This window comes from Carcharhinus amblyrhynchos, chromosome 9 (assembly GCF_965287045.1).
Source record: "Carcharhinus amblyrhynchos chromosome 9, sCarAmb.v2.hapA, whole genome shotgun sequence".
NCBI classification, from domain to species: Eukaryota; Metazoa; Chordata; class Chondrichthyes; order Carcharhiniformes; family Carcharhinidae; genus Carcharhinus; species Carcharhinus amblyrhynchos.
The window spans coordinates 47,884,735-47,909,125 of NC_137332.1; the positions used below are offsets into that span (position 1 = coordinate 47,884,735).

A 24,391-nucleotide genomic window follows, 5' to 3' on the forward strand; every position below is an offset into this window, starting at 1 on the left:
TTGCGTTTGAATTTCATTAACTGCTGTGTAGGATTAAATCTGAGCGCCCAGAGCATTAAAGTAAAAATTTATTTATTAGTCACAAATAAGGCTTACATTAACACTGCAATGGAAGTTATTATGAAATTCTCCTAGTTGCCACACTCCGGCACTTGTTCAGGTCAATGCACCTGACCAGCACATCTTTCAAAATGTGGTAGGAAACCGGGGGAAACCCACACAGACACTTGAAGAACATGTAAACTCCACTCGAGCAGTGACCCAAGCTGGGAATTGAACCCGGGTCCCTCGCACTGTGAAACAGCAGTGCTAACCACTGTACTACTGTGCTGCCCTCTGGATTATTAATCCACTAACAGAATCATTACACTGTCTCACCCAAGGTGTTACCCTGACAACTGGGTCAGTTACTCTTGCATATCTCTCCCTTTTTCTTCAAGTGCCATGCTCTAATCGGAAATTGACAACAATGGATTTCCATATGGTGTTCTATGATTACACTTGGAAAAGGACTATTGTGGTTTGTAGTTACCTTGTGCAGGTTCTGGCTGACCACTGGACTCTCCCATCCTTACCATAGACATATTGTGGGATTGGCAATCAACCTATTCAGCCTTATTATGAATGCACCTTCTATGGCCAGTAAGTCCTGGCATGGGACGCGAACCCAGGTTGGGATTTTTCTGTCCTGCTTGCCACTGGAATCTTAACATGCAGAACAGGACCACTTACCAGAATGAATCTCTGACACTCTGAGCATTGCAGAGTGCCTCAGCAGGATTCACTCTGGTAAGTGGTGTGCAGGGCCTCTTCCCACCTGAGAGGCTGGCAGCATAGTGCTGAGTGGGCCACTGCGCATATGTCAATCTGTCAGCACCGAGATCAGCATGACAAAGATAGACTAATGGGACTGAAGGTGGACAAGTCCCCAGGACCGGATGGAATGCATCCCAGAGTTCTGAAGGAAATGGCAGAGGTGATAGTAGATGCCTTAGTGATTATTTACCAAAATTCACTGGATTCCAGGGAAGTGCTGGAAGATTGGAAAATGGCTAATGTTACTCCGCTGTTTAAAAAAGGTAGCAGACGAAAGGCAGGGAATTATAGGCTGGTTAGTTTAACGTCTGTAGTTGGAAAAATGCTTGAATCCGTCATCAAAGAAGAAATAGCGAGGCACCTAGAAAGGAATGATTTGATAGAGCAGACACAGCATGGATTCGTTAAGGGGAAGTCGTGTTTGACGAATTTATTGGATTTCTATGAGTATGTGACTAGTGCAGTAGACAGAGGGGTACCAGTGGACGTGGTGTTTCTAGATTTTCAAAAGGCATTTGATAAGGTGCCTCACAAAAGGTTGCTACAGAAGGTTAGGGTGCATGGAGTTGGGGGTAAGGTGTTAGCGTGGATAGAGGATTGGTTGTCTAATAGGAAGCAGAGAGTTGGTATCAATGGGTGCTACTCTGATTGACGGTTGGTGACTAGTGGAGTGCCGCAGGGATCGGTGCTGGGCCCTCAGCTATTTACTATTTATATAGATGATCTGGAGAAGGGGGCTGAGTGTAGGGTGACAAAATTTGCTGATGACACGAAGATGAGTGGTAAAGCAAATTGCGTGGAGGGTGTGGAAAGTCTGCAGAGGGATCTGGATAGGCAGAGCAAGTGGGCGAGGACCTGGCAGATGGAGTATAATGTTAGTAAGTGTGATGTTATCCACTTTGGCAGAAATAATAGGAGGGATTACTATTTAAAGGGCAAAAAGCTGCAGCATGCTACGGTGCAGAGGGACCTGGGGGGTCCTTGTGCATGAGTCGCAAAAACCCAGTCTGCAGGTGCAGCAGGCGATCAAGAAGGTGAATGGAATGCTGGCCTTTATCGCGAGGGGGATAGAATATAAAAGCAGGGAGATCTTGCTGCAACTGTACAGGGTACAGGTGAGGCCACAGCTGGAGTACTGTGTGTAGTTTTGGTCGCCGCACTTGCGCAAGGATATATTGGCCTTGGAGGGAGTGCAGAGGAGGCTCACTAGGCTGATACCGGAGATGAGGGGGTTGGACTATGAAGAGAGACTAAATAGACTGGGTCTGTACTCGTTGAAGTTTAGAAGGATGAGGGGGGATCTTATAGAGATGTATAAGATAATGAAAGGGATGGATAGGGTAGAGGGAGAGAGATACTTCCCACTTAGAAAGGATAGCAGGACTAGAGGGCACAGCCTCAAGGTAAGGGGGGGGTCAGTTTAGATTGGAGCTGAGGAGGAACTTCTTCACTCAAAGGGTGGTGAATCTCTGGAATTCTCTGCCCATTGATGTGGTGGAGGCTACCTCGCTAAATATATTTAAGTCACGGGCAGTTAGGTTTTTGACAGACAAGGGAATTAAGGGTTATGGGGAGAAAGTGGGAAAGTGGAACTGATCCACTTCAGATCAGCCATGATCTTATTGAATGGCGGAGCAAGCTTGAAGGGCTGGATGGCCTACTCCTGCTCCTATTTCTTATGTTCTTATGTTCAAAGTCGACCACTGTCGACCTCCCGATTGCTGGTCAGCCCCGCAACCCTCTGCTCGCTGGCCTTCCAACCCGCTCCCCTCCACCCTCCCTCGCCCTCCCCCGATCGTTGGCCACCCGGATCTCTATGGGTTAGTGTCTATGTTCTCCCCTCTGTCCAGCTCTGATCTCCCCGCCTACCTGCCCCCCACCACCAATCACCTCCTCCCTCCCTCTCCCACCAATCCCAATTGCAGAGTGGCAGCAAGTTCACCCCACCGATCACTTCCCCCCAACAACAACTTCCCCCCTTATGGCCCTGGCTGTTGTATGGTTGCACTTCTTCCATGTTTCTATGTCCTTTTTTCATAGTTTGGAGATTTAAACTATGTACATTACTCATTTGGAGCATCCTGACCAGTTTTAAGGTAACTTCACTGCTTTTTAACTCTATGCCTCTAGAAATAATTTTGTGTTTGTTAGCAATTTCCACTACTTTTCTCACCTGCAATGCTGGTTTTAATAATTTGTTTATCTGTATCCCTTCATCCCTTTGCTCTTTGACCCAATTCAATTTTCTAAGGTGTAGGTCATGTTTCTTCACAAAGTGCATCACCTCACATTTATCTATGTTAAAATTCATTTGTCAGTTAATTGCCCATTCTGAAAATGTTTAATGTCTCCTTATATTACATTGCCTTCTTCCTTGATATTGAATTACTTGTCCCTATAATAACACTAAATTGTACACTGATTCCAGCACTAATCCTTCCGGAACAGCACTTTCTACCCTCATCCAATCTGAACAACTTTGCTTTATCCCTGCTCTCAACTTTCTATTCCTTTTAGCCAATTTTCTATACATTCAGTTATCTGTCCTCTTGACTTCACATGCCCCAACCATTGTCATAAGTGTAATGTACGGACCTAATTTTCAATCTGTTTGAAGCATTTCCAAGGTTATAAACACCATAAATACACCTTAAAAATTGGGTCATAACACAGAACAGCAAATATTCTTTCTCACTTGGGATGTAGGATTGATAGAATGGAATAAAAGTTATCTTTCTGTAGGAGTTATGACTGGCATAGGCCCACACAATTAAATTGATAATTTTATTCCCACTGGAATTTCTAAACTATCCACTTCACCTTAAGGATCTTGTCTCCAGGCTGTAACAGATTGGATGCTGGTCCATCGGGTTGCACTCTAGTAACAAAGATACCCTGTTGAAGCAAGAGTGAGAGTTATGGCTTGACTTCATTATGAATTAAAATGAGATGCAAGGTATAATACTATTATTTTACTTTTATTTCATATTTCCCATATCTATAGCATTTCATTTTCGTATCCTTTACAGAGGAGGGGGGTTGGCTGGTGTGGGGAATGAAAAATGTTAACCTAGTTTAATAGAGGCGTTCATTTGAGTTGAGGGCATCTGAAAGGAACGTTATTCTCCATCTGACTTTTAGACTGTTTGGCGCTATTGCTTTGTGTCCATAATAAATGTTCCAGTTTCTTGCACTGACATTTCTTAAGTGACTGAGCAAAAGATTCTCAAAAGTAAAGAATTTTTGTGCAAAAATACATAAGACTGAAAATTGATTTTAAAAAAAATTTAGAATAAATAACATTTTGCTTTTGTGGAAGAATGATTGAAATTATAGAATCCCTACAGTGCAGAAGGAGGCCTTTCGGCCCATCGAGCCTACACCAATAACAATCCGACCCAGGCCCTATTCCTGTAACCCCATGTATTAACCATTAGTCCTCCTGACACAAAGGGACAATTTAGCATGGCCAATCAACCTAACCTGCACATCTTTGGAGTGTGGGAGGAAACCGGAGCACGAGGAGGAAACCCACACTGACACAGGAAGAATGTGTCGCCTGACAGTCACCTGAGGCCGGAATTGAACCCAAGTCCCTGGCGTTGTGAGGCAACAGTACTAAACACTGTTTTCATGATGCCTTTTAATAATATTTTGGCTATTATATTTACAGTTTAGTTGTGTTACAGCCTGTTGTGTTATAATGACACTTTTGAACTGAATCCTAGTGTTGTATCTAAAATTGGCACCTATGTGTTTTAAAATTCTGAAAGGTTCCATGTAGACAACAATTAATGTAACTAAATAGATAGTGAAAGTGCAACCATGTTCTTGTTCTATCAGCTATCAATCATAGAAATTTCCTATATGCAATCAATTATTAAAATAGCTGCTTCCAATTATTTACTGTGGCCAGTGGCATGACAAATAATTAAACAAGAATTAATACAGGAAAATCAAAATGGAATTAAATCCTTGATGCATTTCTAGACTTTCTTGCCAGTCAGAAAGTGTAACATATTATCTGCTATTCATAAATTTATACAACGTAGCTTGCAGTCATGATTCATTCGTGAAAATTCACTAGAATGCAAGTGATTCCTCCCTCCCTTAGATTTGTAGATATACAGAAAAGGCTCCCAGGAAAATTAACAATGCTGCATTGATTTTTTTTCCCTTAAGAAGAACTGGTTATAAAACAGACTGAAAATCATAAGGATAACTATAGATGGAAAGCTATTTACGATTGTGAACACAAAGCCATGTGGCTAAGTATTAAGCAGAAAGGTTCATTATCTTCAGAAAGACTTTGAACAATTATCTAAACAGCTGAGACGGATTCTTATGTAGATAAATATAGGGTAATATTTCCATGAAACAAGAATCATTATTTCTATTCATTAATTTAGGTGTGAACATGATTCAAGTCTTTAAGATAAATAAAGAACAAAGAACAGCACAGAAACAGGATCTTCAGCCCACCAAGTTTGTGCCAACACAGATGCCTCTCTCATCTAATATTTTCTTGCCTCTATGTGGTCCATATCCCTCTATTCCCTGCCTATTCATTTATCATAGAATTTGCTTTCACCACCTCCTCCGGCAGCAAGTTCGAGGCATTCACCTTCGTCTGTGTGAAAAACTTGCCCCTTACATCTCTTTTAAACTTTCCCCCTCTCACTTTCAACCTATGCCCCTGAGTAATTGACTCTTCAACCCTGGGAAAAAGACTCTGACTATTCACAGTTGAACATATGAACACATAAGTATAAATTTAAAAATATCAAACAAGGTTACAAAATAGAGAAAATTAATCTTCAGAGAAGATAAGACATTGGGTTGATTCATACTTTTAAAAGGAAATTAGCATAGAGTTTGCAAAGAAAGATTTTGAGATTATGACAGCACTTGTTTCAGAGTTGTTTTAGAATAGTTCTTAAAGCAGAAAATTAGTAATTGTTGATGATGGTGGAGAGGAGTCTTTGGGATAATAATCATAAATAGGATGGTGTAGGCTAAATTGACTAAATGACCTTTTCATAGTATGCTTTCTATTTTCCTATGTAATATTTTAAAACTATGCAAATTTTAAGCTTGAAAGTGAAGTAATACAAGATATTAAGATGCATGCACTGTTTAAAGTAACGCTCATCTTGGCAATAACAGGAAAATGTTGTGTTTGCTGAGATATCTGAACTTTCATACACTGACAGCTTTATGATTCTTAAAAAAAGGATGCTTGTGCCTCATAATTAATTAATTATAAGATAGCCAATAAGGGTTATTTTAAAAATCACGTTTTTCTAAATTCCTGCTGTTTACAGATACTCCCTAATAGAAGTTATTTACCAGCCAATCAATTTATGGCTTTCTTGTGATGCCATTGTTTGATGTTTGTTCAAACCCAGCATTGGCCGACATAGGGTCAAAGTCTGAGCCTTTTGCCCTCTGGAGCCCTTCATCCTCCTCAAGCCCCTTCGAACTCCACCCCTCCTCCTATCACTCCCCTTATTAATCAGTACTGTCCTGGACCCCCCACCTCACTCACCAACCCCATCAAATCCAAGAATTTTCCATGTCACTTTGGAGATGTTGGAACAAAGACATGGAATTGCTCCATGTTTCAGTGATGCTTTCCTACACATTCCACAGCAAGCTGTTACAGAGCAGAGGGAGGTGCTCTTTCCAAGCAATGGGAACAGGAAATCCTCTTGCCTGACCAAGGCAGCCAGGACGGAGATCTCAGAGGAGGTTCACAATGGTGGGTCTCCTGGAAATGGTACAGTGCAGGAAAAAGGGTCAATGACCTCATTCTATATGCCTGGTTAAGTATCACAGTGGCATGGGATTGCTTCTCATGTATCAGGTTATATATTTGTGTGAATGTGCAAGTAGTTTAGGCCAGTGAATGCAAGATGAGCCTGATGACCGCATAGAGCTTGAAGCCAACACATTACTGTTTGGCTTAAATAAGCAATTGGATGCAACTTGACACATTGACAGTCCAATGTGGTGGAGATGCATACAAATAAGGAGATCAGTTGGCATTTGTCAAGTCAATAAGTCTCAACTTTCTACCTCAGGACAAATAAATCCATAATCCAAAGTTGGACAGAGGTTGCCCGATCTCAAGGTGCTCACTCCAGAGAATCCCTCCAGATTACAGGAGGACAGGGCGGTCGAGCTGTAGCTGATAGCAAGGCTGGATTGGTAAGACGTCACAGTAAGATACATCAAACCTAGTGCTGCCATTATGTGTGCTCAGGTCCACATGAGGAATTATGCTGTGCCCAGAAACTCTGTGGAGCTTCACATATTTATTTTTGTTCTCGTCCACAGGCCCTACAATCTAAACCTAGGACTCAGCCATTCCAGGAGACTGAAAACCATCTCTAGGAATGATGACACCAGTGACCCGGGGATGCACCATCATCAACCCCTCCTGCACCCTCAGCTGCTCTATGAAGGGGCTGTATTTAGAATCATATCCACATTCCTGTGAGTACAATACAGGCACATCCCAGCAGTTGAGGGAGGCTGTGACAGCTGAGATCTCAGACTCCCTCAACTGCTGGGATGTGCCTGTTGGAAATAGGGCCCAGCTGAGCCCTATGCTGATGATGGGCCCTTGGTTGTGGCTACAAAAAGTCTGCTGGAAATGTAACAGTGCTTAAGGAAACATACGGCAAAGATGCCAGGGGTTAGGTGCAATTTTGCATGGACTATGGAGAAATCCATGCAAGCCATGCATTTTGTCATGCCTCAGACATATGAGCACATGGTGAGGTTAGAGGTTGCTGTGAAAAGCCAAGTCAAGTAATCGTCCCACATGCACTCTGACCTGCAATATATCCCTCTAGCTACATGCTTTGTACAGGAGGGTGATGAACCAAGTTGCCCTTCCTCCAGGTGCCTCTTTTCCTCAGGGAGACAGGGGAGTAAATTGCGCATCCTGATTGATGAAAAGTGTGTGCCAGCTGCCCTGGAGCTTCCTCTGAGGACACCTATAGGGTGAGCAGCCTGTTCTCATCCCCCTGCCATTGACCCCATTGCCTCCAACATGTATAGTTGAGGAGGTTACCCTTGCATCTGGGCATGACATTAACCAGTGGGCCTTCAAGGCCTTGGATCTCCACAGCCTCCTAGCAAAGCCTTCGCAGTAAAAGGACGTCACGCTCAGTTGTCAGCATCGACCTCAGCTGCTGATGTTTCACCTAGATGTAGTGGTAACAGTAGGAAACCTAAGAATTTATGAGAGAACAAAGCTGATTTTATAAAATCCACTTTGTTGTACATAAATATTGCATAATATATTGTTTTCATTTAATTCATGTGCTCATCATTAACCTTTCTTTTGGGACTTGATTTGTCTGAGACGTAACTAAATAGTTAAAGTTTAAAGTTTTAAAGTTTTTAGAAGTTTATTTATTAGTCACAAGTAGGCTTACATTTACACTGCAATGAAGTTACTGTGAAAATCTTCTAGTTGCCACACTCCGGTGTCTGTTTGGGTACACCGAAGGGGAATTTAGCATGGCCAATGCACCTAACCAACACGTCTTTTGGACTGTGGGAAGAAACCAGAGCACCTGAAGGAAACCCACGCAGACATAAGGAGAATGTGCAGACTCTGTAGACAGTGATCCAAGCTGGGACTTGAACTGGATCCCTGGCGCTGTGAGGCAGCAGTGCTAACCACTGTGACCCGCTGCCCATGCTTAACACTCAAGCAGTGTCAGGATGTAGGAGACTAAGGTGTTGTGTGTTTGCAACCGGTCTTTATTGAATGTTCACATGTGTCCATTTTGACGTTTGCCAGTCTGTGAGAGAAAGAAAGAAGTCACCTCCGCAGATGCTCCATTATGTGCAGTATCAAGGAGATTGACTGAGATTATGTTCTACAGGACAACTGACATACTTTATGTGAAATCAAGAATCTATAGTGCAGGTTCTGAGATCTCTGATAGGCTGCTTAACATAGGTCCACAGGCATCAATCCTCCTGGGTAAGTTTTCTGTAGCATGTGTTTGTGATAGACATCCACTCCTCTTGCTATTCTGGGTGGTTGTGAACACAGTCGCAGATGTACTCCTCAGGTGGGGTGGGGGGACGCTGCAAGGGTTGATAGACATCCTGAGCAGGCAAATATGTCTTTACAATGGTCACATAGATTCTTCCATCTTAAAGATCACCCCTTGATATCTTTGGCATGTCTCTCCATGGTCCTGATATCCATTGGAGGCTTTTACACATTCATATCCTCGTACTGAGGCACATCCTATTCATCCTCATCTGAGGAGCAATATTGCTCTTGTCTGTTATCCTGATGCAAGAGTTTTTCACATTGTGTGGCTACATTGTGTGGTGCACAATGTTCCACCACAGTGGATCCTACCTCAAAATAATGGGGGTGATTTTCTGACCTCGCCGCATCTTGCGCAGATTGTGCTGATTCGGGAAAATAGTGTGTTGGCCTAAAAATCTGCTTTGTGCTCAGCGCCAAACAGTTTGCAATCTTCTTGTTCCTTTTCAACTGGTGCAAACTGGATCACACTCGCAAAGGGTGCAAGGCCATTTAGCATATTTAAAGTAGCATTTAAAAGGGCGCGAGGCCAATTAGCATATTTAAATAGTATTTAAATACGCTTACCCTGTTCAACACCGGATTGTCCCAGCTCCCAGGATCTTCTGATCATCAGGTGTGGTGCAAGAACAGTGAAAATCACTACTGGTTTCCACTGCGATGGCCATGTAAGGGGTCTTGAAGGCCATTGATGTCCCCTGCATGGTCAGCGGCATGGCCTGCCAGTGTCCATCAGGCAGTGCCCACCTGCCAATTGGCAATGCCCACCAGGCACCTTGGCAATGCTAGTTAGGCACTGCTAGTATACGAAGGGCAGTACCGAGGCGGTTGAGCCTATGGGGATGGGGGTGGGGCTTGAGTGGGGGCTATGATGAGAGCGGTAATGATGAGGGGGTTAGTGGAGGGGAAGCTATGCTGAGGTTTGTGCAGGGGTGGCACATGAATGGGGACATGATGGGGGGACCTGTCGGGGGTCAGACATTGGGACCAATTGGGAGGCTCCTATGCCCTGATTCCGGTAATCCATGTCAGCGAGAGGTAGGGAAACATTCCGCCAATGAGGGGAGATCCCGATGTCCGAGGGAGGGGGGGTCTCACAGTGCACTGTGACCTTGGGGTGCCCTTGGGAAATGGCATCTGCTCTGCATCTGGGCCCAACATTGTGTTTAGGCCCTGCTCATTCAGTACTGTCGCGCAATTCAACACTCTCCAAAAAGATGACTGAGTTTGGAATGATTGCAGTCCAGATCATGCCTGACCGACTAGCGCAGATTGATCCGGTTTTCTCATCGTTAATGCACTTCGGGCGTAATCGTATCAGCTTGCCACACTGGTCGATCAGCACGGCGTGCCAGGAAGATAGCACGGAATCTCATCGTTGCCACCAATCCAGTAGGAATAGCGCAACTAGATCAACGAGGTGCCCAAGGTCATCATGAGACCCAGACCAAAGATAAGTGAGGGAGAGATGGACATCACAGGAAAATGGGAGGAGGGGTTCAGAGGCAAGTTCAGCAGGGTGAGTCCCCTGCCCATTGCTGGGTCTCTCAATCAGACATAGAGTGCCTAACAAGAATCCCTCCAGGAGGCTGCTGGCTACTCTGCTGGGTTGCCTCCTGAAGGTGTGGGAAAGCCATACCCACTAAATAGCGGTGGGTTCAGGGATGATGACTGCCATTTGGATTATGAGCCTAAATGACCCCAATGCCAGCTGCTGGGAATCCTGCATTGGCCCCATCTGCCAAACAAATTAACTGAGGGAAGTTCTGTTGCCACTGGGAGACCGATGTGGGGCTTATCCCACAATTATGTCGGCCCAGCCACCATACTTCTGGATTAAATCCATCCCAGGATGAGAGTAATGGTTGACTTCAGTACAGAAGCATTTGGTCATAGCTTTAATTGATCCTTAGGAAAAAACTCAGTAGGTTCTCACCCCTGTGTATTTCACTAAATAGTTGCTTTTAAATAGATCTCCCTTAGCTCCTACCTGAAACCTTAATGCTTCTTACAGACTATGTACTGATTGTTTGGTACTCTTCTGTGCTTTGATATTTCCTACCTGTATTACTAGAAATAATTCTTCCTACATTCTCCAAACACAGGAGATAGGAAATCCTAGTTGCTATTTGTTATACGGAGACATCACATGAGATAACTTGGTGACAAAACATGTATAGTGAAATGTTTAATGGAATATATTCTCCAGCACATTTGCTGTGATTCTCTGACATCGCCATGACTGGGATTCTTTGGTTCTGCTGCTATGAATAGAGATTTGGCTAAGCACCAGTTTCTCAGTTCTTTGCTGACAGCCGTGATGGGCTGTATGACATTGGCCACTATTTAACTGTTCCAAAAGTCTAGTTAAGGGCCATTTTTATTACCTGATGTCTAATTCCTTTCTCCTTTTAGTTGCCCATTAATAGTACTTGAAAGTCAGAATACAAGCTCATACATGTAGAATACCACTCACACATTTACTGAACACAGTTGGTCAAATTTGGATAGGATAGTAGTTTTAGAAGATGTGTTTTGACAACAGACTTTTTGTTGTAGCAGCTTGGATATTCCATCTCCTAAACTGGTGCAACTTTAATATGGTTCTCAAAGTGTATGAAGGATGCTGGTATTAAGTAAGATTATCTTGTAGTTTTTTTTCGTAATTCTTACAATCCAAGCATCCCATATATAACACAATTCTTCTTGACTAGTTATTTAGGCCCATTACAGTTGTTACAGTTATTTAATATTTAGGAAGCATTCCAACAGTACACACCAAAAAGAATTAATTACAATGCAAGCACTCAGTCCAAAGGGAAGGGAGGATTATATGGGAGAAGGGACCCCATGACAAAGTAAATAGCTGATTCCCCAGACCGAATAATGTATACATTCTTGCTGAGTGTGAGTGGTTTCCTTCAAACTATTACAAAGTGTGAACACAGAAGGACTGCAATATCAAAAAGTAGGAAACTGTTACAGAGCAATATTGACCTTGTGAAAATGTAACCATGGCACATAGCATATGCAGCTGCATCAAATAATAAAAATATATTGTGACTAGATTTTATGATTGTGTTAATTTGACACTGGTGGTAAGTGATTTAAAATAAACTGATTAACGTGAATGGTAAAATAACATCAGGCAGAAAACTTCTGTAAACAAGTTGTGATTTTGTGTATGGCTGGCAGTTAAAGTATGAATTCTAGACTACATACTTAACTGGAGATATTTTAGTACTTGGAAATCATGGCTTGATTAATCAATAAAATAAATGATGTAGGCAAACAATAATCCCAATTTCAGGAGTTATAAAGCATGCCATTTATTGTTAATGAAGAACCAACTTCGCTGACTTACACCATTTCCCTTTACCATCTGTAGCTGACTTCTGCTCATCCTTTGATAGTTGCCATCAACCTATGGAGGGTAGTGCAATGTTACTGTAGCCTGTAAGTGATCAGGGACAATTGCAATTGCACTTTCATATGTTTTGTTTATTACCATATCAGAAGGCTTGAAAGGATTCCCTTGTCCGCTTATTCCACCACTTATACTGAAGCCAAGGCCCGGGTTCTTCTCTATTCTTACACAAAACTGAATTAAAAAGTAAACAACCACAGGATAGTTAGTGCAGCAATACGGGCAATTCTGGAATAAATGTAAGTTTGTTATTCTATATTACATTGCAGTTTATCTAGTAGTTAGTTCTATTGGATCAGTGAGAAAGTCCACTGTCTAATAAGGAATTGGACACTACAAGTCAGGAAGGTTCCACAGAATCATAGAATAGTTTCAGCACAGGAGGATGCAATTTAGCCCATCAAGCTCACACTGGCTCTCTGCAAGAGCAATCTCCATTGTCCTTTCTCAATGGTCCTATTTCCCCCTGCTCCTCAGGTGCTTATCCACTTCCCTTTTGAAAGCTATGATCGAATCTACCTTTATCACACAATCGGACAATGTATTCCAAATCATTGAGTGAAAGGTTTTTCTTCATGATGCCTTTGGTTCTTTAGGCAGTCATTTTAAATCTGTGCCCTCTGGTTCTCAATTCTGCCAATCGCAATAATTTTTCTGTCTACTCTGTCTCAACACCTCATGCTTTAGAACACCTCAATCAAATCTTCTTTTAGCCTTTCTTTTAAGGAGAATAGCCCAAGCTTCTTCAATCTATCTATGTAACTTAAGTCTCTCATAAGCTTACACTCTCGCTAAAACCTCCTAAAATATAGTGTCCAGGATTGGAACTAATACTCCAGGTGAGATTGAAGCAGCGTTTTACAAAGGTTCATCATTGCTTTTGTAATATCTGCCTCTAATATAAAGCCCTGAATTTGATATATCTTTTTAATAACTCTCAAAAGGCCCTGCTACCTTTAACATTTTGTGCACATGTACCCTCAAGTCTGTCAGTTTTTTCACCTCCTTCAGAATTGTATCCTTTATTTTATATTACCTCTACTTATTTCTCTGACCAAATTACATCATTTTGCAATTAAACAATTGCGACACTTTACACACTATTAAATTTTATCTTCCACATCCCCACTAGCCAACTGTGTCCTCCTGAAGTCTATCATTATCTTCCTGACAGCTCACAATGCTTCCAGGTTTTATGTCATCTACAAATTTTAAATTGTGCCCTGTACACATAAATCTAGATCATTAATAAAGTAAGAAAAGTAGAGATCCTGATTGTGATCCCTAGGGAACCCCATTATTTATCCTGCTCCTTTCACAAAATAACTGTTAACCACAATTCTGTTCACTGTCACTCAGTTAACTTTGTATGAACGTTGCCACTGACCCTTTTACTTCATGGGTTTCAACTTTGCTGACATTTAATTATGTTTTACGTTTTTTGAAAGTCTAAATAGATCACATCAACTAATTTACCTTCATTTACCCTCTCTGTTACTTCATAAAAAGTCTCAATCAAGTTAAACACAATACATCTTTTTGTAGATCTATGCCTGTTTTTCTTAATTATTACACACTTGCTCAGCTGACTATTAGTTACGTCCAAGATTTTTGTTTCTAAAAGCTTTCCTACTACCAAGGTTAAACTGACTGGTCTGTAGTTGCTGGAATTATTCTTACATCTTTTTCAAACGAAGGTATAATGTTTGCAATTCTCCAGTGCTCCGGCACCACCACTGTACCTAAGGATGCTATGAAGAATTATTACCAGTACCTCTGCAATTTCCACTTTTACATTCTCAACACCTTCAGATACATCCCTTAAGATTCTGGTGACTTAAATACAGCCAGCCTTTCTAATAACTCCTCATTATCAATTTTTAGCCTATTTAGTAGCTCAGTTATATCCTCCTTCTTGATAACTTTGGCAGCATTTTCTTTCTTGGTAAAGATAGATGCAAAATATTTATTTAGTACATCAGACATGTTTATGTTTCCTTTTTGGTCCACAATCAACCCCAGCACTCTCTTTCTGCACTTTCACTGTTTATCTGCCAACAGATGTCTTTTGGATTCCTTTTCATGTTATCTGCCTGTTTCTTACACCCAGTCTTTACCCCTTTCTTTTTCCTTTCTCATTTCCTTTTTCATACCTTGTCTAAGCTTCCTATATTCAACCTGGTTTTCACTTGGGATATCATTAACCTGACATCTGTCATTTTAACTATAGATTGTCCCTTGGCTTTTAATACTTGTGATACTATGATCATTAAATGTGCCCCTCCTGACGCTTGATCACTTAATTTCCCAGATCAGTTCAAACAATAACTTCTTCCTCATTGGGCTGGAAACATACTCCACAAGGAAATTCTTCTGAACGCACTCCAGAAACTCTTCACCCTTTCTGCCTTTTACACCAACGCTATCCAAGTCTATATTAGGACTTGTTATTGGTCTTAGATTTGATATGAAAGCAGAAAATGCTGGAAGCTACTCACAGATCATGCAACATCTGTGGAGAGCTAGCATAATTAACAGGTCAATGATCTTCCAGCTTTGATTTTTGGTTGATGCTAACGTAATTGAAATTCAATTGGGAAAGGCAAAGTGCATCATGTTGTGCAAACTACCAAGGTTGGCCTTGTAATTTCCTGGCGCATTTAGTCCAGTGCTAACCTCCTGAGCCAGCACAACACAAAATTCGACCTTTATAATTATTAGCTGCACAGTCACCATTCAAACACTGCAGTTAAAAACCTTGCATCTTCCAATCTGTGTTGCCTTTTCCACAATAACAATTACTTCTCCCACAGATTAATACCATCAGATCTTTAATGTTGGCTCCGTTTGAGGAAACATCCCTCAGCTGCAAGTAATTAACCAATTCCCTCAATCTTGTGACAGAAAAAAACCTTCGTGCAAGACCACAGAAAGGGACATTTTGGATGGCACAGTGCTGCCCAAGAAGCAGCTGGGGAACCATTGAGAGTTGGTGAAACTGTAGCGGTGGTAGCTTATATTGTAACACCTAACACAGTGGTAGCCTTGTGAAAAAACATACAGCTAAAACCCTTAAATCTCTCATTTGTCATCTCAACCTCAAAGGAAGAGGCATAATTCTCATGTATTCTCATCTTATGCATCTTATTTCCTGCACATACATCACAACAAGAAGTTTATGAAGAGGAAGAGCAGAGAGGAGGGAAATTGATCCTCATGGATGAAGATGATGATAATGGTGTGACTATGAGAATGTTGAGGTTAAAGATGCTCAGGGATTCGAGAAGCAAGGTCCTTTTCCAAATCCTTTATTTTACTCCCTGTGTTATTTGCTTTCTCGTTTCCAACTACCAGCTCAGATACTTCCACCTGGGAGGAATTAGAATGTGTCAGTTGCATTGAGTCATTTTATTTGATTTTGATTTATTATTGTCACATATATTAACATATAGTGAAAAATATTGTTTCTTGTGCGCTATACAGACAAAACATACTGTTCATAGAAAAGGAAACGAGAAAGTGCAGAGTGTAGTGTTATAGTCATAGCTGGGGTGTAGAGAAAGATCAACTTAATGCAAGGTAAATCCATTCAAAAGTTTGACAGCAGCAGGGAAGAAGCTATTCTTGGGTTGGTTGGTACATGACCTCAGACTTTTGTATCTTTTTCCTGAAGAACGAAGGTGGAAGAGAGAATGTCCGGGGTACATGGGCTCTTTATTTATGCTGGCTGCTTTGCCAAGGCAGCAGAAAGTGTAGACAGAGTCAATGGATGGGAGGCTGGTTTGCGTGATGGATTGGGCTACACGCATGACCTTCTGTAGTTCCTTGAAGTCTTGGGCAGAGCAGGAGCCATACCAAGCTGTAATACAATGGTGCATCTGTAAAAGTTGGTGAAAGCTGGGGCTGACATGGCAAATTTCCTTAGTCTTCTGAGAAAGTAGAGGCGTTAGTGGGCTTTCTTAACAATGGCATGGGAGGGACCAGGACAGGTTGTTGGTGATCTGGACAACTAAAACCTTGAAGCTCTTGATTCTTTCTGCTTTATCCCCATTGACGTAGACAGGGGCACGTTTTCCTTTACCTTCCTGAAGTCAATGACAATCTCCTTTGTTTTGTTGACATTGAGGGAGTGATTATTGTCACCGTGCCAGTTCACCAGATTCTCTATCTCATTTCTGTACTCTGTCTCGTCGTTGTTTGAAATCCAACTCACTACGGTGTTGTCATCAGCAAACTTGAAGATCAAATTGGAAGGGAATTTGGCCACACAGTCATAGGTGTATAAAGAGTATGGTAGGGGGCTGAGAACACAGCCTTGTGGAGCACCAGTGTTGAGGATGATTGTGGAGGAGGTGTTGTTGTCTATCCTTATTGATTGTGGTCTATGAGTTAGAAAGTTCAGGATCCAGTCATAGTTGGAGGGCCGAGGACCAGGCCGCAGAGTTTGGAAATGAGTTTCATGGGAATTATAGTGTTGAAGGCTGAGCTATAGACAATAGATAGGAGTCTGACATAGGTGTCCTTGTTATCTAGGTGTTCCAAGGTTGAGTGCAGAGCAAGGGAAATGGCGTCTGCTGTGGACCTGTTGCGGTGGTAGGCAAACTATCGTGGATCCAGGTAGTCTGGGAGTGATTATCATAGGGTGGAAATTAAACTGGGAATCCAGGGCTCTTGCCTATCAGCTGCAGAGCTGGCAAGAGCCTTGTTTCAATCCTTTGGGCATGGTATACTGTATTAAGAGATAATCAGAGATGATAGCTCTTCATTATGAGCAGTGCCATAGGGGAGAATGGTAGTAGCTGGCAGCAACATCTACCAGAGGAATTTGACTTGGTATGGCATCAAAAAATTTAGGATAGTATCCTAATCCCAACCATCTTTATCTGCTTCATCAGTGACCTTCCGGAAGGTCAGACGTGGGGATATTTGCTGATGATGGCACAATTTCAGCACCATTCATAATTCCTCAGATACTAAAGCAGTCCATATTTAAATACAGCGAGACTTGGACAAATCCAGGCTTGGGCTGACTGGAAGCAAGTAATATTTATGCCACGCAAGTGCCAGGCAAAGATCATCTCCAACGAGAGAACCTTAGCATGGCTCCTTGACATTCAATAGCTTTATCATTGCTGAACCTCCACCATCAATATCCTGAGGGTTACCGTTGACCAGAAACTGATCCCTGTGGCACACCACTCATTACGTCTTGCCAGCCTGAAAAAGGCCCATTTATGTCTGCTTGCTGTTAGCCAGCCAATCTTCTATCTATGTCAATATGTTACCCCAGAGAAAAAATAGCTTTTATTTTCTGCAGTAACTTTTGATGTAGTACTCCAACAAATCCTTCTGAAAAATTTACATCCACTAGTTCCCTTTATCCACAACACATGTTACTTCCTCAAAGAACTCCAACAAGCCGGTTAAACATAATTTCTCCTTCACAAAACCATGTTAATTCTGTCTTATCTTCAACTTATCCAGGTGCCCCGTTTTAACTTCTTTAATAATAGTTTCTATTACTTTTCCTATGACAAATGTTAAGCAGACTGTCTGTAGATTCCTACTCTCTATCTCCCTTCTTTTTTGAATAATGGAGTTAAATTTGCTATTTCCCAATCTAATGGGACCTTCCCTGTATCTGAGAAGTTTTGGAAAAATAAAATCAATGCATCAACTAACTCACTAGACACTTCTTTTAATACCCAAGGATGCAGTCCATTAGACCCAGGCAGACATGTTAGTGACATTTAAGACTTATCTGGATAGACACATGAACAGGCAGAGAATAGAGGCATATGGGCAGTTGGTCCAGATAAGACAATGTTATCAGTGCAGGCTTGGAGGGCCGAAGAGCCTATTTCTGTGCTGTGCTGTTTTCTGATCTCTTCCTGGAGCTCCAATAATTTACTCAGTACCACTTTATGTGACAGTAATTTTGCAGAGTTCCTCCCTCCTTTCCATCTCCTGGTTTATAGTGGTTTCAGGGATTTTACTTGCATCCTGTATAGTGAAGACTGATGCTAAATACCTGCTCAAGTCTTGCTTTCCATTATCAATTCTCCAGGCTCAATTTCTATAGGACCATTGCTCACTTTGTTAGCTTGTTTCTTTTTAAAATATTTATAGAAACACTTATCATCTGTTTTTATACTTCTCTCCGACTCCATTTTTTCCTCTGATATTAATCTTTCTGTCATCCTTTGCTGTCCCATATATTCTGTCCGATCGTCTGACTTGCACCTGTCTTTATCTCTTTAAGTTTGATAATATTTTTAACCTTTCTAGTTAACCATGGATAGTGGGTTTGTCCATTGGAATTTTTCTTACTCAGCGGAATGATTTATTCAGTATATTCTGAAATATCACTTTAAATGTTTGCCACTGCATCTCTACTGGTTTTTCTGTTAACCTAATTTGCCAATTCACTTTAACCAGTTATGCTTGCATGCCCTCATGTAGCGTCCTAGGCCCAAACATCTTCAGTTGCTTCATCAATGACTTTCCCATTATCATAAGGTCAGAAGTGGGGATGTTCGCCAATAATTGCACAATGTTCAGCACTGTTCGTGACTCCTCAGATACTGAAGCAGTCGTATTCAAATGCAACAAAATCTGGACCATATCGAGACTTGGGCTGACAAGTGGCAAGTAATATTGGCACCACACAAATGCCAGGAAAAGACCAGCACCATTACGATACAATCTAACCACCACCCCTTGACATTCAATAGTATTACCATCACAAAATTCCTTACTGTCAACACTCTTGGGCTTACCATTGACCAGAAATGCAACTGGACTTGTCACATAAACACAGTGGCAACAAGAGCAGGTCAGAGGCTAGGAATACTGTGGTAGGTAACCCACCTCCTGGCTCCCAAAGTCTGTTCTCCATCCACAAGACATAAGTCAGGAGTGTAATGGAATGCTCTCAACTTGCCTGGATGGGTGTAGCTCCAACAACACTCACGAAGCTTGACATCATCCAGGACAAAGCAGCCTGCTTGATTGATACCACATCCTGAAAAATCCACTCCCTCCACTACCAATGCTCAGCAGCAGCAGTCTGTACTGTCTACAAGATTCACCAAAGATTCTTAGACATCACCTTCCAAACCCACGACCACTTTCATCTAGAAGGATAAGGGTTGCAGATACATGGGAACACCAGTATCTGCAAGCTTTCCTCCAAGCTCCTCACCATCCTGACTTGGAAATATATTACCCGTTACTTTGCAGTCGCTGGGTCAAACTCCTAGAATTCCCTCCCTATCAGCGTTGTGGATCAACAGACTGCACATGGATTGTAGCATTTCAAGAAGGCAGCTCATCACCACCTCCTCAAAGGCAACTAGAAATAGGCAATATATGCTGGCTAAACAGTGATGCCCATGTCCCACAAATGAAAAAATAGTTGCATATTTAAATCCACAGACCCATTTCTCTCTCCCTCAAACTGAATGTAAAATTCAACATATTATGGTCACTGCTACTTAGGGGCACCTTCACTATAAGATTATTATTACTCTCATCTCATTGCACAATACAAGGTCAAGCATAGCCTGCGCTCTGTTTGGCTGCTGGACATGTTGTTCTAAGAAACTATCTGAAAACATTCAATGAACCTCATATAGGCTATCTTCATGGCAGACACAGCATGGTGGCACAGTGATTTGGGCAGCATGGTGGCACGGGTGGTTAGCACTGCTGCCTCACAGTGCCAGGAACCTTGGTTTAATTCCGGCTGTGGGTGACTATCTGTGTAGAGTTTGCACATTCTCTCTTTGTATGTGTGGGTTTTCTTCCACAGTCCAGAAATGTGCAGGTTAGGTGGCTTGGTCTTGTTAAATTGATCTTTAGTGTCCTAAGATGTGTAGGTTAGGGGGAATTAGCCATGGTAAAAGCATGCAGTTATAGTGATAATGTGGAGGAATGAGCCAGGGTGGGATGCTCTGTCAAAGAGTCAGTGCAGACTTGATGAAATGAATGGCCTCCTTCTGCACTGGAAGAATTGTAAGGTTCACCCATTTGACTTTTCCAGTTATCAGGTAAAATTTCCCATGATTATTGCATTTTTGACAAGCTCCAATTATTTCTTCCTTTATGCTCCACCTTACCATGTGGTTACTGTTAGGAGACCTGTACATGACTCCCACAAATGACTTCTTTCCTTTAGCAGTTCTCATCTCTACCCAAGCTTTTTCTATGTTCTGGTTCACTGAACTTAGGTCATCCCTTGGTATTGTGTTAATGCCATCATTAACTAACAGAGCCACCCCTTCATCCTTTCCAAGCTTTCTGTCATTCCTAAATATTCCCTACCCATCGATGTTTAGGTCCCAATCCATGACCTCCTAATCCATGTCTATGTAATGGTTATTCCATCCTATTTGTTTTGAATGCCATTTAGATTCAGATATAGAGCTTTTAGTGTTTTAGCCTTGTATTCTTTTTATAACCTCTGGTCTTACCTATTGCTTTACTGTTAAATTTGCACTCTTTATCTCATCCTGTCATGGATTGTTTTTTACTTCCTGTAAAATATCTTTATCTTTTGCCCTGTCTCTATTCGTTGATTTACCACATTTTCCCAAATTTAATCTTTTGCCTCCATTATTTAGTTTAAAATGCTCTCTACTTCTCTTGTTATGAAGCCTGCCAGAACACCACATAGGTTTGGGTGGCACAGTAGTTAGCACTGCTGCCTCACAGCACCAGGGACCCAGATTTAATTCCCAGTTTGGGTCACTGTCTGTGCAGAGTTTGCACATTCTCCCCATGTCTACGTGGGTTTCCTCCCACAGTCTGCAAGATGTGATAGTTAGGTGCATTGGCCATGCTAAATTCTCCCTCAGTGTACCAAACAGTTGCCAGAGTGTGGTGACTAGGGGATTTTCACAGTAACTTCATAGCAGTGTTAATGTAAGCCTACTTGCGACTAGTAAATAAAATAAAGAAGCACTCTAAAGAAAGGAGAGGTAGAGAGGTGGAGAGATTTAGGGAAGGAATTTCAGAGTTTAGTGGCTAGGCAGACGAAAGCAAGGTCACCAATTGTGGGGTAATAAGTTTAAGAATCATGCTAAACATTTAGTTCCAAAGATACAGGTATTTCTCTGGTACCGTGTATGATCTTCCTACGTGAGCCTGGACGTTGACCATCAATGTAACCACGTCTGATACTGAATTTCCCTGACATGCATACACTTTACATCTCTGGTAGTTAAACAGTAAACAACAGCAGGAAACATATTCATTATCCCCTGCTGGCCTGGTGATAAAGATACCATTTGCAGTGTCCCCTCACTACCATGGAAAACTTACCACAGACTAAGAAATAAACTAAGGACCTGAACTGTCTGTAGAGGTATATCTCACTATCTCTTCTACAGATGGGATTTATCTACTGCGCTATCAGAAATTGAATCCTAGAGCCTAGGAAAATGCTATGGGAGCCGGGAACTGCACTCTGCTGGTCCCCAACGACCAGACCTGCATCCCTGAGGCTGGAGCCCTCTCCCCGCAAGATCCCAACCCCTCTGAGCCAGAGCTGCGACCTCCTGAGGCTCCAAGCACTTCCCCTTCTCCCCCCTTGTACAGTCGCCCAACTCTCCTAAAAATAAACTCTCTCAGCCTCACAATCACTAACACAGCTCTTTTAAATTCAATTGCAGTCTAAAGGTCCTCTAACCTCTGAAGGAAGAGCCCAAACTGGCAGGGAGCTCATATACATGGAGTCATCCACGACCATGACCCCAGGGACTTCACCCACTTACCAGCCTTTGACACTTCCACATCTGAGCATGGTCTGGATATGCACCAAGTAGCGAAGCCAAATTGCAGCCTGACAGTGACCCAGAACACCCATCTACTGATGCAGGAACTGCAAGCAAGACAACAAATCTTCTATCCGCACACCAACCAGAGCAAAGAATCTCATTGGATACAACTATACCCTTAACACCGCAAACCACTCTCACAGTCTCCCAGGCTCAAAAAGAAGCAGACACTCCAGGAAGCGTGAAAAAGTGCAGGCCTGCAGGTGAGAGTGAAACAATGTGGTCCCAAGGCCCCGCACTTGCAAAAGGATGTATTGGCCTTGGAGGGAGTGCAGAGGAGGTTCACTAGGCTGATACCAGAGATGAGGGGGTTGGCCTATGAGGAGAGACTGAATAGACTGGGTCTGTACTCGTTGGAGTTTAGAAGGCTGAGGGGGGATCTTATAGAGACGTATAAGATAATAAAAGGGATGGATAGGATAGAGGTAGAGAGATTCTTCCCGCTAAGAAAGGATAGCAGAACTAGGGGGCACAGCCTCAAAATAAGGGGGGGCAGTTTAGATCGCAGTTGAGGAGGAACTTCTTCACTCAAAGGGTGGTGAGTCTCTGGAAGTCTCTGCCCATTGAAGTGGTGGAGGCTACCTCGCTGAATGTATTTAAGTCATGGGTAGATAGGTTTCTGATAGACAAGGGAATTAAGGGTTATGGGGAGAAAGCGGGGAAGTGGAACTGATCCACTTCAGATCAGCCATGATCTTGTTGGATGGCGGGGCAGGCTCGAAGGGCTAGATGGCCGACTCCTGCTCCTATTTCTTATACTCTTATGTGTCTAGATGTAGCAACATTGGCAACTTTCTGCTCAGTAAGAAGTCTCACACCACCAAGTCCAACAGGTTTATTTGGTAGCAAACGCCACTAGCTTTCGGAGTGCTGCTCCTTCATCAGGTGAGTGGGAGATCTGTTCACAAACAGGGCTTGTTTGTGAACAGATCTGTATGTGAACAGATCTTCCACTCACCTGACGAAGGAGCAGCGCTCCAAAAGCTAGTGGCGTTTGCTACCAAATAAATCTGTTGGACTTTAACCTGGAGTTGTGAGACTTCTTTCTGTGTTTACCCTAGTCCAACATCGGCATCTCCACATCATAACTTTCTACTCCCCAGACCTAAAATACCTGATGCTAAAATGCTGCCCCAACTACCTTCCACGGGAGTTTACCTCTGTTATCCTGATGGTAGTTTACATCCCACCCCTTGCGGACATGAAGATGGCACTGGATGAAATATACACCACTACGAATAGCCTTGAGACAAAACATCCCGAGGCGTTGTTCATTATGGCTGGGAACTTCAAACAGGGCAAGCTCATGAGCATACTAACAAGTTACCACCAACATGTCTCCTGCTCCACCTGAGGCCAAACATCCGAGACCACTGCTACACAAATATCAAACATGCCTACTGCTCTATCGCCCACCCACACTTCGGCAAATCAGACCACAAGGCTGTACTCCTGCTCCCAACTTACAATTGAAAACTGAAGCGGAAAAATCCATCAAAGAGAGTCATGCAATGTCTGAGGAATCAGATGATCTCCTACAGGATTTTTTGGAGTCAGTGGACTGGTCACATTTAAAAACTCTGCGACTAGCCTGAACAAGTACGCCACTATAGTAAGTGACTTCATTACTAAGAGCGTAGAAGACTGTGTGCCAAAAAAGCAAATCCACGTGTTCTCCAACCGGAAACCATGGATGAACAGGGATATCCGCTGCTTGCTGAAGTCCAGGCCTGAGGCATTCAAGTCAGTCAACACTGGCCTATACAAGAAAGCCCGATACAATCTAAGGAGATCCATCAAAGATGCCAAAAGACAATACCAATCAATCTAGAGTCCCAGGCTGGCCACACCGACCCCCGCTGCCTATGGCAGGTCTGTAAGACATAACAGGCTTCAAGACGAAGGCATCTAAAATCGCTGGCTCCAATGCACCCCTCCCTGATGAGCTCAATGCATTCTACGTCCGTTTTGAGCAAGGAGGTCAGCGAGAGCATGCCTCTCACCCTAGAAGCCCTGGATGAACCTGTATCTTGGGTCACCATTGCAGATGTCAGAGCAACTTTCTTGAAGGTCAACCCACAGAAAGCAACTGGCCTGGATGGGGTACCCGGGCATGCACTCAGATCCTGCGCAGATCAACTGGCGGAGGTATTCACAGACATCCTCAATCTCTCTTTACAACAATCTGAGGCCCCTATCTGCTTCAAGAAGATGACCAGATTCCCG

General features: G+C 42.6%; 1 protein-coding gene across 1 annotated transcript in view; it reads right to left on the reverse strand.

Annotated features, from left to right (window-relative positions):
• Nucleotides 1-24,391, reverse strand: part of lrrc7 (leucine rich repeat containing 7) — a 256,525-nt gene that overhangs the window by 1,858 nt on the left and 230,276 nt on the right. The window contains exons 21-23 of the mRNA XM_080196575.1: nt 12,408-12,500; nt 12,264-12,323; nt 3,637-3,711 (exon numbers count right to left, since the gene is read on the reverse strand). Coding sequence (XP_080052701.1) covers nt 3,637-3,711; nt 12,264-12,323; nt 12,408-12,500 — 228 coding nt within the window. The remainder of the gene's footprint in view (nt 1-3,636; nt 3,712-12,263; nt 12,324-12,407; nt 12,501-24,391) is intronic.